This window comes from Styela clava, chromosome 4 (assembly GCF_964204865.1).
Source record: "Styela clava chromosome 4, kaStyClav1.hap1.2, whole genome shotgun sequence".
In the NCBI taxonomy this organism is placed as follows: Eukaryota; Metazoa; Chordata; class Ascidiacea; order Stolidobranchia; family Styelidae; genus Styela; species Styela clava.
Window position 1 is genome coordinate 808,627 of NC_135253.1, and position 13,447 is coordinate 822,073.

The window sequence follows — 13,447 nt, forward strand, 5'->3', positions numbered from 1 at the left end:
TTCAAAACTAAAATAGTGAGTGGGTCGAAACTAGAAAACCACGAAAACCAACAGCAATGCGGGTCGTTTTTAATCCACACCGCTGAAATGCCACCTGCCATCTGGAAGGGTTCTCATAAATCTAGTTCCTTTTATTATGTTTACTAAAATATTCATCTTAATATTTAGATATTTAACCAGTATTGAATATGAATAATATGCTACAAAAAATGGGGTAATTTGCGCACATCTGTATATTTTAATATTAACAGAGGATACTAAATAAGCATATTATCAAATTGTGCATACATCATTACACACAATGTAAGTTCACATTATGAATTATATTTAGAGTCAATTGTTTCATATTTTATATAAACATATACGTAATAAGTTTATTCATGCATCCTTAATCGTAGTTTGCATAAAAAGGTCGAAATTTTTGCCTTGGTTGTATTTCGTGTCATTAGTAAACTCGTGTGGAATGCATGGTGTACGATGGTATATTTATTCCTTTTCATACAATTTAGTAAATATGAACTTATAGATAAATTTTCTTTTCCATGCGACACAAATAAACTGGCAAAGACTTATTCATGAATTTGTCGTATTGAAACCAATCGTATTGTATTGAACTTAAAGTTTCTTGCACATTGCATGTGAATATTTTTTTCTACCTAATTCAAATATATACTATCGACCAATAACAATTTCAGAGAACATGAATCATTTGGCTTAGATGTAGAATACGCGAAAAACGAGCTGTGTCTCAACGACGACATTCTCCATCAAAATCCATCTCATGCAAAAGTCAAGGTAATTTTTATTCGATCAAAGAAATGAAAAATCCATTGAATAGGAATCGATAAAACAAGATAAGTTGCATAATTTAGTTTTATACCTATAATGTCACATCATCTTTTTCTGGAATTTGATGTTTTCCACATACACCACACACAAATATGCTAAAAATTGCTTATAGGGTTAGATCAGGGGTGGATCAAGATTTTTTGGAAGAGCCGCATTCAGAAAATCTGTTTTGTAAAGAACCGCATTGGAAAAAACACCTAATTTTTCATGAGATTTCCATAAAATTTAGTTGACAAAGCAAGGTTACTCACCAACAGTTAATTAATACCCATGCACGAAAAGAATAATGTTAATACGATTGATGTATTTAATGACTGTCATCAAACAATTTATCAAAATGAGTCGAGAAGTTTAGATATTTTTAATAAAGTTTAGAATTATAATTAAATTTTGTATGTAGTTGTAAGAATTTTACACTATAACATCCGAGAATTTTACACCTTCATCCGAGGGGCCGCACAAAATACTTCGGCGGGCCATAGTTTATTCATCCCTGGATTGTACATGGATTGATCATTAATAAATCAGCTAGGTCGAGACATGGTCATATTGCAGCCATGGATATAAATCCTATTTAAGCGAATTGCGTACGTTTACACTAGCCAATCTTGGGATACAGGTGCATAGGACTGTACAAGTATTTGAATTTTTCTAGTGTAATTCTTTTAAATACTATTGAAAGGACATTTTATGTGAGAATCACAAATGAACATGAGACAGCTGAAACGCATTAATCGATTAATGCGCCAACCGAGATCTTATCGCAGCCATAATAGACATAAAACTACGATTTGCTCTTCTCCCTATTTTAGCAGAGAAAACTTTCAAAAACTCGTTAAATGATTGAAATCTCAATGCGTTCGTTCTATTTAAATTTTGAATATTTTGACAATAACAGCTTCCTATATTATACTAGTAGACTGGGGACATACGATATAACTTGTCATAGAAATGGAGTGATTCAAATTCAGCATTGACAAATTGACATTAAATACAAAAATAGTTCAGTTATACATCAGCAAAATCCAAGGCACAAAGTTTCAGCCGAAAAAGCAAACTTCAGTAGTGTTTTTTCTCCAAAGATACCTTTTGAATTTTATATCGTTCACGCAATAAGATTCGATAGCTATTCTCAAACATTTCAAATGAGGCGATCAAATCATCTTTATCATTTAATTGCAGCATTGAAGGAATTATTCACTTTCAATGTAAATTTTCCACCAATCCCTGCAATGCTGCTTTATTTTAAATTGTTCGCGGAATAGCGGTCTACAGTGTGTCAGACGTTACAAAGTTATATATCGATTAACACTGACATCAAAATCGATCAATATACTGTAATTGTTTCATGGTATAAAGTCTGTTAGAACAATCAAACATCTTCCCATATAGAAGTTTAAGAAAGCTGCATGAGAACAAAGTTAATTAGAGGAAATCTATTCTGCAAACATTTTCAGATCTGATAAAAATATTCGGTAATCGGTTCCCTCAAGTTATCCCAATAAAATAGATTTTTGGTTTCGTTTTGTGTATAGAGTCACGCAGCGTTTAGATGGAGTGCTTGAAATATGTTCCATCACCCCAACCACCCTTCACGAAAGCTCATATTCCTTAATTTACTGATTGTTATCGATTAGAGAAAAGGTCATAACCTAACTCTCAAACTTTTGGCCACGATTACAACGTCAATTCGGTCAATAATAAAATATTCTCGGTTTATGGAATCTTTTAGGAATTCCACTGAATCATTACCAGAAAATACCCTTGTTAAAATAATCATTAATGTCAAAAATTGACGAATAATAATGATTTTACCTTCCAGAAAACGGTCAAGAAATGCATGACGTAATCAAAAGGTGTTGGATCTTCTTCTGCTGCGTCGCCGTCATCGTCATCACCTACAAGACATAATAATATCTCAGAAAGGTATCTAATTTGCAATAAAATGAAATATACATTGGTACATTTTATGTGCTTGTTATGAGATTTATGACAATAGGCAGAGGCACGTTAGTTTAGAATTATGTAGAAATATATAGGCGAGTTTCGAAACTCTATTCCACTGGGAATCAAGTTTTGGTATGGCGTATGGTTTGGCAGAAAAAGCAAGACGCATTAAGAAAAGACACACAATCTGTTATGTGGCGGGCAAGTGAGTCAATTCAAACATATCATGAATTCCCCAAACGTTTATGCCTTCAACATTTTTAACTGTACCCAAACAAAAATGCCTTGTATAATTTAGATTTTCATTTCTAAAATCGATAATTCATGGGGAAGTATTGATTGAAAGTAGCTTATTAGGCACAAGAGCGCGCGAAACCTTCTGTGATAACGTCACAACGCTTTTACCGTAGGATTTTTTCAAATTCATTTAATACTTAGTAAAGTTAATGGAATTGTATTAGCCAAAATATAAAAGCGAGTGATGGAATTACACGATGAAATTCAATAAAATAATTATATTGTTAATTCAGTCCATTTTATCGGAGCATGAGCTAAAGATAGATCGAGATTTTCCTATTTATTGGGCCAAACAGGTACATTTTCTGCATAAAAGATCGTGCGATCACAATATCAATACCATTTTTGCTCTCTTTTAGTAATTTTGCGTCCACGAAATGATCATACAAATAACTCACTAAATGAAAAACAAAGTTCCAATCTTACATTATCCTAATAATTCGCAAATTTTTAAAACTAGATTGACGTACAACTTGAGTTTTTACATGTTCAGCGTTATATTGTATCCTTCTTACTCGGTTGCTAAATGGGACCCTAATATATTTAAGATAAATAAAGTTGGACTATTGAGAAATTTTATTAACTCAATTATGGATTTGCTGGTCAATAAATTCTATTTATTCATTTTAAATAGTACGATTTCGCAAATTCTTTGATATTTTTTTTCTCCGTAAATCATCTGAGTATTCCAGATAATCCGTCTACTTTCCTGTACACTTGGGGTTTACAGAAAGCGATTGCATAAGATAGATCAATTTTGCGCAGAAATTATTTTTGCTTTCCGTGATCTAAAATATAAAGTCATATGTCTTGCGAGGTCAGCTAGGGAATTCATTCAAAATTATAGTTTTAATTTTGTATTTCCTTTTTTTTTATTTTCAATCCCCTGTGTTGTGTCCGGTATGAAGGGTCGTTTAATATTTTATAGCTTAAACCTCTGCCATACTATCGAATGAAATACAAAGATCGTGGATGATAATGTCGAAAGTGTTCACGGATTTTAAATAAAAATTTTCAGATTTAAGTGATACGATTATCATCTAAAAGCGTGCCTATAGATCAAAATGTCGTCGTTGAAAGGCCCTCACGTACTACGACAACACGATTGATTTTACAGTTGTAAATCTTCGACCGATAGGAATGTCTTGAGCAAGAAAACATTGTTGCAGCGTCACTACAGAATATAGGAGTTAGAGAAGTAATAGCTCATTATAATATTTAATCTGATCAAAATCAGAGTGAGAACAACGCTACGTAGAAAGATAATTAACAGGTTAAATTTAAAAAATTCTATAAATCGCGAGATTCTAATCTATTTTGTTAAATAAAGGTTTCATATTTACTACAACTAAACAGTGCAATCTCTGATTGGTTAATTTAAATTCATGATGAAATGAAAGCTTGAAGTTGCCTTTACTCATTCATCGGGTTTTTATGGTCACGGTATATATTAATCATTCCGAAGTTATTTCGATCAACCCAAGCCATATGTTCCTTTTCACATTTTCAAAGCTCCAAGAAATAACAAATAAATAGAAAGTTTATCAAGATGGACCATTTTCAATGCGTGTACCGCAGATCAAACGAATTAGTAAAGGTTTTCCATCGATGGCCCATCACTAATTTATTGCAGATATATTATATCTTTCATCTTGTCTGCGCATGCCTCACAACAAACAGGATTGTACGCATAATGTTTATTCATCGAATTACAGAAACTCTAAAAGAGTGTTCAAACGTCAGTGTAAAAGCGGCTTGTCAGACTTAAAATGGATTTCAGTGTTTTGACAATAGATGTTTGTAGGAAAGCAACGACAAAACACTAATCATGTCGATGTTGTTTTGATGCTACTGTATTCCTATTTTACATCCCTTTGCTCTATATCCCGGAAACGTCACCACGCAATTATGGAAAAATAATAAAGTTCGTCCAGGTTAGGAAAAAAATTGAATTAATAAAAAAAATCAGATCATGTGCACAAAATTGTCATAAGAACGCCACCACTAAAGAGCATTAAGTACAAGAAGTGAATATCGTGTAAAGGGCCCGATTTTAAATTTGAGTTGTTTATTATATATATGCAAACATGCCAAGATACATAGATCGAAAAAGTTTTTACTTCTATCCTGTAACGTCAGGCTACGTAAAAGTTTACACAATGGCAAGTACATACGCACGTTGCGCTACCGAAAACGCATACATTGGGACAATATATGCAAAAATATGTGATCGCTTTTTTCAAATAAAACAGCGTGTTAGATATCATCGTTATGGCCATGTTAACGTATTCTTAATTACCATTGCTTGAAATATACAAGAGAGGATTTTATTATAAAAGGTTGATAAGAATCAAATTTGTATTCAAATTATCCGTGTAGCGCGTATCCTTTTTATGGGGAGAACAAATTAGAGCGAGTTTTAAGAGACAAATTGACGGCTACGTCATAACATATTAAATAGTATATGAAAAAAATGAAAAAAACTATAATTCTATCAAAAATCATTTTGCAGTCCATTTGTCCACAATGTTTCGCTGAACGATATGCGTGATACGACGGGGATAGGGCCGTCCAACTTGACCAGTCCGCTCAAAGTTTAGTGAAGTTATGAAGTAACAAAAATTGCGGATACATTCTACAGCCTCTGCCTTGTTAACACATTTACCAATAGTGACATTGACTGGTATTGTCAAGACATCTAAACACAGGTGGTTAATATTGATAATAGTTAATTCGTAAGCACCTCCTTTCACTGACAGAGCGTCCATGAATTGTTCTCGCCATGACGAAGTTCCAACAATAACAGCCAAGTTCGCTTTCTTTATTAACTTATCGACGGTATTCTAAAAAAACAAACAATTTTATATGTCATCTTAGTTCATTATTGCGTCCTACAATGACATTTTCTAGGCATGGAATAATAACCGAACAACCGCTACTCGACCTACCTTAAATTCATAACTTTCTTCTATAATGATTTCAATTTTGCTGTTGTCTCCCAATCTTGGTTTTCCTAATTCCGCGATTCTCTTTGCTTCTTCCTTCTCCTCGTCTGTCAACTTGCGTTCTTCTTCTTCGTCCCGTCCATTTATACCAGAATCACTCCCGGTATCGTTTCCTGTTTATCATGGTTAGGAATACAATGTTACAATATGTGGAAATTGAAAATTTGCAACAGTTACAATGAATATACGCGTTTTATCCATTTTAACCTGTTTCGAAAAATTACAAATATCTAATATATCTAGATCTCATGTTGAGTTGACCAAATAAACCATATATCCGCCAAATTATCCAAACAGGATCCGTTCTTTCAAATTGGTTCAAAAGTTTTGCAAAACATCATATCAAAACATGCTTCAGTTGCGAATTTATCTCAACATTTATAAAAAAGTTACGAGAATGAATAGTTTTATCGCGAATAACGGAAAAAAATACAAGTTCAAGCAGTAGTCACAGTTACAACTATACATTCAATACAAAAAAGCGTGATTTTAAAGCATACAAAATGTACAAAGCCTTATTACTCCATGCATTATAGGTTAGTATATATATCATGGCTCATCCCAAACCGCATGGTCGACCTGTATATGAATCCTTCTGTGTGGGATCCGGAATATATGGTTCTTCCATTTCCAGATATAATTTTGATCGTTTGTAATACCTCAGCGTGTCACAAATTGGAACTTCAATTTTCTTCCTGATGTTGTCACAATGCAGCAAGCAGACAGACAAACATGAAAAACACAACACAGCAACGCCATAAGATTACAACTACATTCATGCATTAATATAAGTTAGCTGCTGTCATTTCAAATGCTTTATATTTAAAGTAGGGGACAATACTATTAAGTCCAAACGTTGCAAAAATTAGTAACATTATATTCAAACTTACTATAAAATGTTGTAAACGCTAATTATTCAAAATTTTAGGTGACTTTTAGTTCATTGTATAGATTGCATATTGAAAATTACATTTCTGAGCCTAAATTAGCGATATATTTCTTAAAAAAGTATTAGGAAAAATTAGCAATTATAAGTAGATTTTTGCATTCCATCAGTAATTTGAGCATACTTCTTTTCAATTGAAGATGCAATAAATCGATGAATGCCATAAATGTAACAGACGTGAATGAAGTTCGATCTAATACGATTCATGCATTGTGCAACAAAACCTATACGCAAAAAGTTGCCTTTTATTTCAGTGGCATGGTCAAATCATAAATACTTGAACGAAAAACGTCCAATCGATGCGTCAGCAAATTGCCCTCGGCCGTTATGTTAATCTACTTTGTCAGTTTTGTTTCGGTATTTATCAGTTTCCACGAATTACATACATCGTGTCTTGCGTCAATTCATCTTAAATGGGTGTGTAACGCACGCACGTCGCGGCCAAAACACGATTACTAACGTGAAAAACGTTTACGCACGAGCAAATTGGTTGTAGATATTGTTTGCGCTGATAAGTGCTCCTTCACGTTGAAAAATCATATATTATATCAAGATCAGACGTAACGCGGAAAACAAATAAAAAAGTTGTTGGTGAAATCTAAACAATAAGGATAAAAAAGGGAAAATTCCATCTATTGTCAGTTATATTCTACAGACAAAGGACAAAAATCAGGTGATAAGTCACGTACGATTACAAGGAAAACCACAAATTGGGAGGTTGAATTACATTGAAATTGTCAAGAATACCAACGCGATATGCGATCGCTGTGACGATATGACATTACAACCGCATGCGTGGCCTTATCGGTGCGCTCGGACGTACGTCAAAATTGAAAACAATTCCCCGAAATCGTAAGGAAGAAAGTGATTCGTTGATTTTGCTGCACCCGGACAGAGAGTATATTCGACAATATTCGACAAAACAGCTCATTAAATGAACATGCAATAAGAGGCAAAACCAAACCTGTACCGTACTACGAAATCAAAATATTTAGTATATTCTAGTTCTACTGAATCTATAAATTACACTTCGAATATGAAAATCACACCTCAACAAATTTTATGCTGCTAAACAATTCAATATTTTAGATAGGCCAACTGAGGTCGCGAACGAAGTAAATATTCGATTATAACAAATCTATCCGAAAAAGCGTGCACATATTGCGTAATGCAGTGATAAAGCACAAGACAAAATCCACAAATCCACACAGAAATCTATACACAGCAATCACGGGTGCGACCCCAACCTGAATCGGAATTGGCAGATTTGACCAATTTCGGTAGCCCCAGTTCGAGAAAAAAGCTTTTGTTCTTTTCATATTCTTCATCGTCCATAATCTCGATTCGAATCTCTTTCCTGTATTGTCGCAAATGATGGTATTTATGATCAGTAAACAGACAGTAATATAAAATGTAGGTAAATATATAAAAAATATATTTACATTTTCCACATATCTTAGAGCTCTATTTTTCTAGACACAAACACATATTTCGATTATAAAGTCTATAAAATCGGCACACCCTCATTTAAAGGGTTGGATCAGAAAACGATCTGAGTATATACTTATATTTTCGCCCAACCCTGCTAGATAAAAAAACATGTTGAATTATGGGTTACAAAATACATAATAAACAAAGCTATATGTCATTTGTAAAAGTATCACCAGTTATGCTGTAGTGATTCACAAATCCTGCTATCCGAATGGTGCCGATTCACGATGAAAACCATATAAAAGTGAGAAAGACGGCCGTTTCATGTACAATGTACATAGTCAAAAAAATTATTGAAGTATATTCTCAATTTTTTCAAAAAGACTGCAACATATTCAACATTTTGAGCGATAAAACCAATGATTATCAATTCTAAACGTCATATTATGTCGAATACTATATAAATGCCTGTTGATTACGAAAGAAAATGGCAATATTTCTTCATATGCTGAAGTACTGTTAAATTATCAGTGATATCAATGAATTTGATGTTGCGAACTTGCAAGTTTTAGTAATGCTATGAACAGGTATCAAAGAAGAAACAAATAGTTGATCAAATATACAACAGTTTGGGTTAATTTTTTTCGTTCACAATGCAAGGTAGCATATAACACGCTACCAAATACGCACATTCATTGTATAATTTACAATAAGGGTCATGATCATGGCGTGTCACACATATACACACTCGCTTCTTCTGCAAATTCCATGATTGAATTTGAAGCATACGTTCGAAGAAGTCCTCGAAGAAGTTTTTTTAATTTAAACAATAAGTCGTGATCGGAAAGTCTTTCTCAATGTTGTTTTAGAACCCATTGTGCAAGTCGACGGTCGTCCCGTTCAATTTAAAACTAATAAAACCTCAAAGCGAAGGATGAGTTAAGTCATTTTATTTCAAGAATCTTCGCGTCGTGTTTGGCGGGGAAACTGCTGTTACGGAAGATGATTCAAATCAGCATACCTTTCACAGTAATTTCGTGACACTAAATTCTTTTTAGAATTTCCCTGCAATGTTACTGACTGATGAAGTGAACGTCATACGTGGTTGGCACATGGCAAGATTTATTTACGGTCGCTATCACGTTAGACCAACATCTTGCAAGTTGCAATATCTATTCAATTTTAGTTATAAAACCATTTTTTCAACGTCTCTCTCGGTCGATCATAATGAAATGAATTGTCATTAAATCAATATTTTGCCTCCGCGATGAAATGATTGCTTCAGCTACTACAAGTGCGCTTTGAATTCAATTTAGAACTGTTTCGATTATTGACATTTCAAATGATGTTGAGTTTTGGCTCAAGTACATTAAATGTGAACTACAGTCGGTACATAAAAATCTTGCAGACTCAATGGGCATTACTGCAAAACTATCGATTTCTAGAGAGGAGATTTACATTACTTGGTACAATGGCACATCGTAACAGCTTAAAAAACCAAGAACGCATATTTTAATAAGCCCCTATTTTTCGACTAGCCACATCGCAAGTTTCCAGGTATTTCTAGAAAGGGATGGATATTAAAAAAACACCAGCGCTATCGTATACATCGTAGCGCTTTCGAAAGGTGGTGGTGGTCCTCAAGAAATCTTTACAGTTGTAAGTCGAGGCATACCGGCGTTGCCGAGTGTTTACATGACTAAAATGACGGCACTGTATGAGAATATTGAACTTGTTACGCCATGCTTCATTTCCAGCAAAATTGGACAGTTATAAAAGCATTATTAAAGAAAACGCTGTTAGTAACGCAGATTGACCGCCTTTAAATGTCACTGAAATGTCTGTGGTTGTAAACAAAAGGTCGTATTTCATATCAGCAGAAAAGCAGATTACAGGCATTTCGTTACGCTCACGCATGCGTAATCGAAACGGATTTTGCACGCTTGCTGCATTTATCAAATGTTTCGCACATTGTTTTCGTTAAAATTTCATACACAACTTTCATTTTCACAATCCTGTAGTACCGCACGCATCGTCTTTAGCAATGCTTGTCAAAGATTATTTTCTAGCAAATTTGTTCGGGAATAATTTGTACAGAAATAACTCGTGTATTATCTTTCGAACATAACAACGTACCACTGGAACGATAGAGCAACAGAGGCTGTTACAGCTCGTTTATAAAGCCTATCCGTATGAATATACACTTTTATCGTAATATTATTTTGGTATTTTGGCAAGCTCGGAACCGTGCGACATTTAAAAAAGTAAACACTAAGAAACGTATTCACGGGAATCAACAATTGCTATAAGTTTTAATTAACAGCGGTTTACGCTACAGGTAACAAACAGAGGTTTAATCAGCAAGCGATATTGTCTTAAGCCTTCAGATATAGTTGAGTTCTTTTGTGAAAAAAATTGTGCTGCTCGTGGTCTATGTTCGTGATCAGGACTATGGGCACCGTGGTTAGTGATACGTTTCCGCGTTTTCCTGTTTGATAACGCAGCATGCGAGGATGCCGAGCAAAAAAAGTGGTTATAATTGCGTGCCTTTCAGTTCAATAACTCCTGCGTAGGTTTTTCTTGCGTAATCTTCACCTCAAGGTGGTGTTAAGTTACATTCAACACTTTCCGTGCGTTTGCAAACGTCACGCATTCTACGCCGGAGAGTTGGGATCGGCTAAGTCGATTGTGCTAAAGGACGTAAATAGACGTACAAGTAAACTTGCACCTTCAGACACATTTACGCTTAGATATTCTACACTTTGCGGAAAGCGATATTCAATATTGGATTTAAATTGACACGTACCTGCAGATTTGGCTCAACGTAAAAACAATTTTTTATTCTTGCCGTGACCGTGCATGATCAAGTTTGTCTAATTACAGTGAATGACAAAATTATTCGAATTAACGTGTGTCGATGAATATTGTATTAGCAGGGATTTTGTTTACAACGCTGAAAACATCTGTGTTCTAACGCCTTTGGAAAAGAGCATTTATTGTTATTCTCCTTACCTTTTAATCTGAATATCACAACAGAAATGAATGGCCTATCAGCAAAAGTTCTTGAAACAATAACAACCACGTGAACATCGTTGTATAGTTTTGTAATATATTAGTAGTTAAGCGTCCTTTTATTTTTATCAGTATTATTTTCCGGACAATATATATATATATATTCTCAATCAGCACTATTCTAAACACAATTTTAGCCGCGGTCCACCAGCAAAGGCTTTTTGAAAACATTCGTGCAAATACTCTGTGCAGATATCACAGTCTGCCGCAGCCGACAATGAGGCGACCTTGGGAAACCGCGTACCGGTATATCGTCGATGACCTCATCACTTGCGAGGGCAAATCGGGCGCCAATTCCCAATCAGCGACCGATCTGTGGAGCCTTTAGATGGTCTATATATAAACTTAGGCCGTTAGAATAGACCGAAATGGGAACAGCTGATTCGAGTTAGCAGTTTTACTAAGCCATCTGTGTCATGGGGTCAAAAAAAGAACACGGAGTTAGCCAGCCGTCTTGTTAAAGACATTAAATGACTTACGACCAATTTATAGAACCAATTTGTTAGTGTTGAAAAGGCTGATCGAGTCGTTCCATCGAGCGCGTAGAATTAAATAGATCAATGGTGTCAACGTAAAACCTATAATTTATTGTCGCCAAAGCTGTTTTCTTGGCATGCTATTTAATATCGAAGACTTCCCTGTACAAATAATATAACCAACTTAGCACATGTTATATTAAGCGCTAAATCAAGAAGAGGAACTTGGACTCCACCACGAAAAAACAACATTTCAACATATCTGGAATTTAGATTCAATCGTTTTTGCTATTGATCAATAGTAGAAAGAACCCACGTATAGACCAGAAATTAACAATTCTGTCAATTTTTCTCTTGTTCATGGTTATTTCATTACTAAAAAAATTGTAAGTGGCATTTAGGAATTTTGTTTTTATCCGAAACCTACTAATCTGCTTATATAACACAAGGTTTGGCGGATTTTTGATTCCCGATTATCATGCAGTCATAAAACGTTAGGAATAAGGGCTGAAAACGAGCGTATATACTAGGTAACATTCTATTTATTGAAATTTTGTAATATCTGAATTGTAAAACATTGAACTTAATTAGTATTAACCATCAGTGAATGATGATGTGTTCTGAAATACTCTACCGCACTTGAACCTGAACCTGGAGTAGGGCTAAAATGGCACCGAGTCGTCGTGATTACATTTTGTGTTCGAGTAATCAATATTGTCCTTTTGACTTGATTCGTGTGTAGGACACGCACCCGGATCAAAAACTGCCTTTAAAGACATACTGTGATAGGTCACGCCGAGGAAACCTACGATCTCGAGAATCTAGTATTTTCAACATTCTTATCCAAACTTTCCTTGTTCTTGCAGGAATATCACGAAGACGACTTGAAAATGGAAGCTACGCCGAGGGGACTTCATTATTTGTGCAAATAAAACCATAGGGTGAACTGCGACCCATAAGTCGCAATGTAAGCCTAATACATATTATGAATCTTGAACCAGGGTCCATTTGAATATATTGGGGTAATTTATAGTTTACTGCCGCCGCTCAAAATCACTATTTTACATGCGTTAGAACAAACTTATGATGAAAAATTGTGGAAGACAATTCGTGTTGGGAGTAAGAGAACATGACTGTCTGGGACGAACAGATAACATGTTAATTATATTTCAAAAACATATTTCGTAAAAGATCCACATTTCAGCACTGTATATCTGCAAGGGTTTTTCACACTTTTGATTAGCAAGAGCTTTGTATTTGAAAAACTGTCGCTAATTCATGAAAAAATAGATTAACGTATGAACGAAAACATTGTTGAGTCCAAGACAGCAGGGATTTGGGGTTACATTGTATGGAGGGAAACGTTGTGGCCATACTCGACAAGTCCATTATGTGTTTGAAGCAAAACGTATGTTTTCTAGAAA

General features: G+C 34.6%; 2 protein-coding genes across 3 annotated transcripts in view; one reads left to right on the forward strand and one right to left on the reverse strand.

Annotated features, from left to right (window-relative positions):
- The window catches only part of LOC120326162 (MPN domain-containing protein-like), a 135,831-nt gene that overhangs the window by 87,778 nt on the left and 34,606 nt on the right, over nt 1–13,447 (forward strand). The gene's annotated exons all lie outside the window — the stretch shown is intronic.
- LOC120326148 (sodium/calcium exchanger 3-like) overlaps nt 1–13,447 on the reverse strand; it is a 28,963-nt gene that overhangs the window by 3,279 nt on the left and 12,237 nt on the right. The window contains exons 5-8 of one of the 2 annotated variants that reach the window (XM_039392386.2): nt 6,678–6,793; nt 6,042–6,211; nt 5,837–5,936; nt 2,665–2,747 (exon numbers count right to left, since the gene is read on the reverse strand). In XM_039392386.2, the coding sequence (XP_039248320.2) occupies nt 2,665–2,747; nt 5,837–5,936; nt 6,042–6,211; nt 6,678–6,793 (469 nt within the window). Of the gene's footprint in view, nt 1–2,664; nt 2,748–5,836; nt 5,937–6,041; nt 6,212–6,677; nt 6,794–8,291; nt 8,402–13,447 lie in introns of both variants that reach the window. The other variant, XM_039392387.2, reaches the window with a different exon arrangement.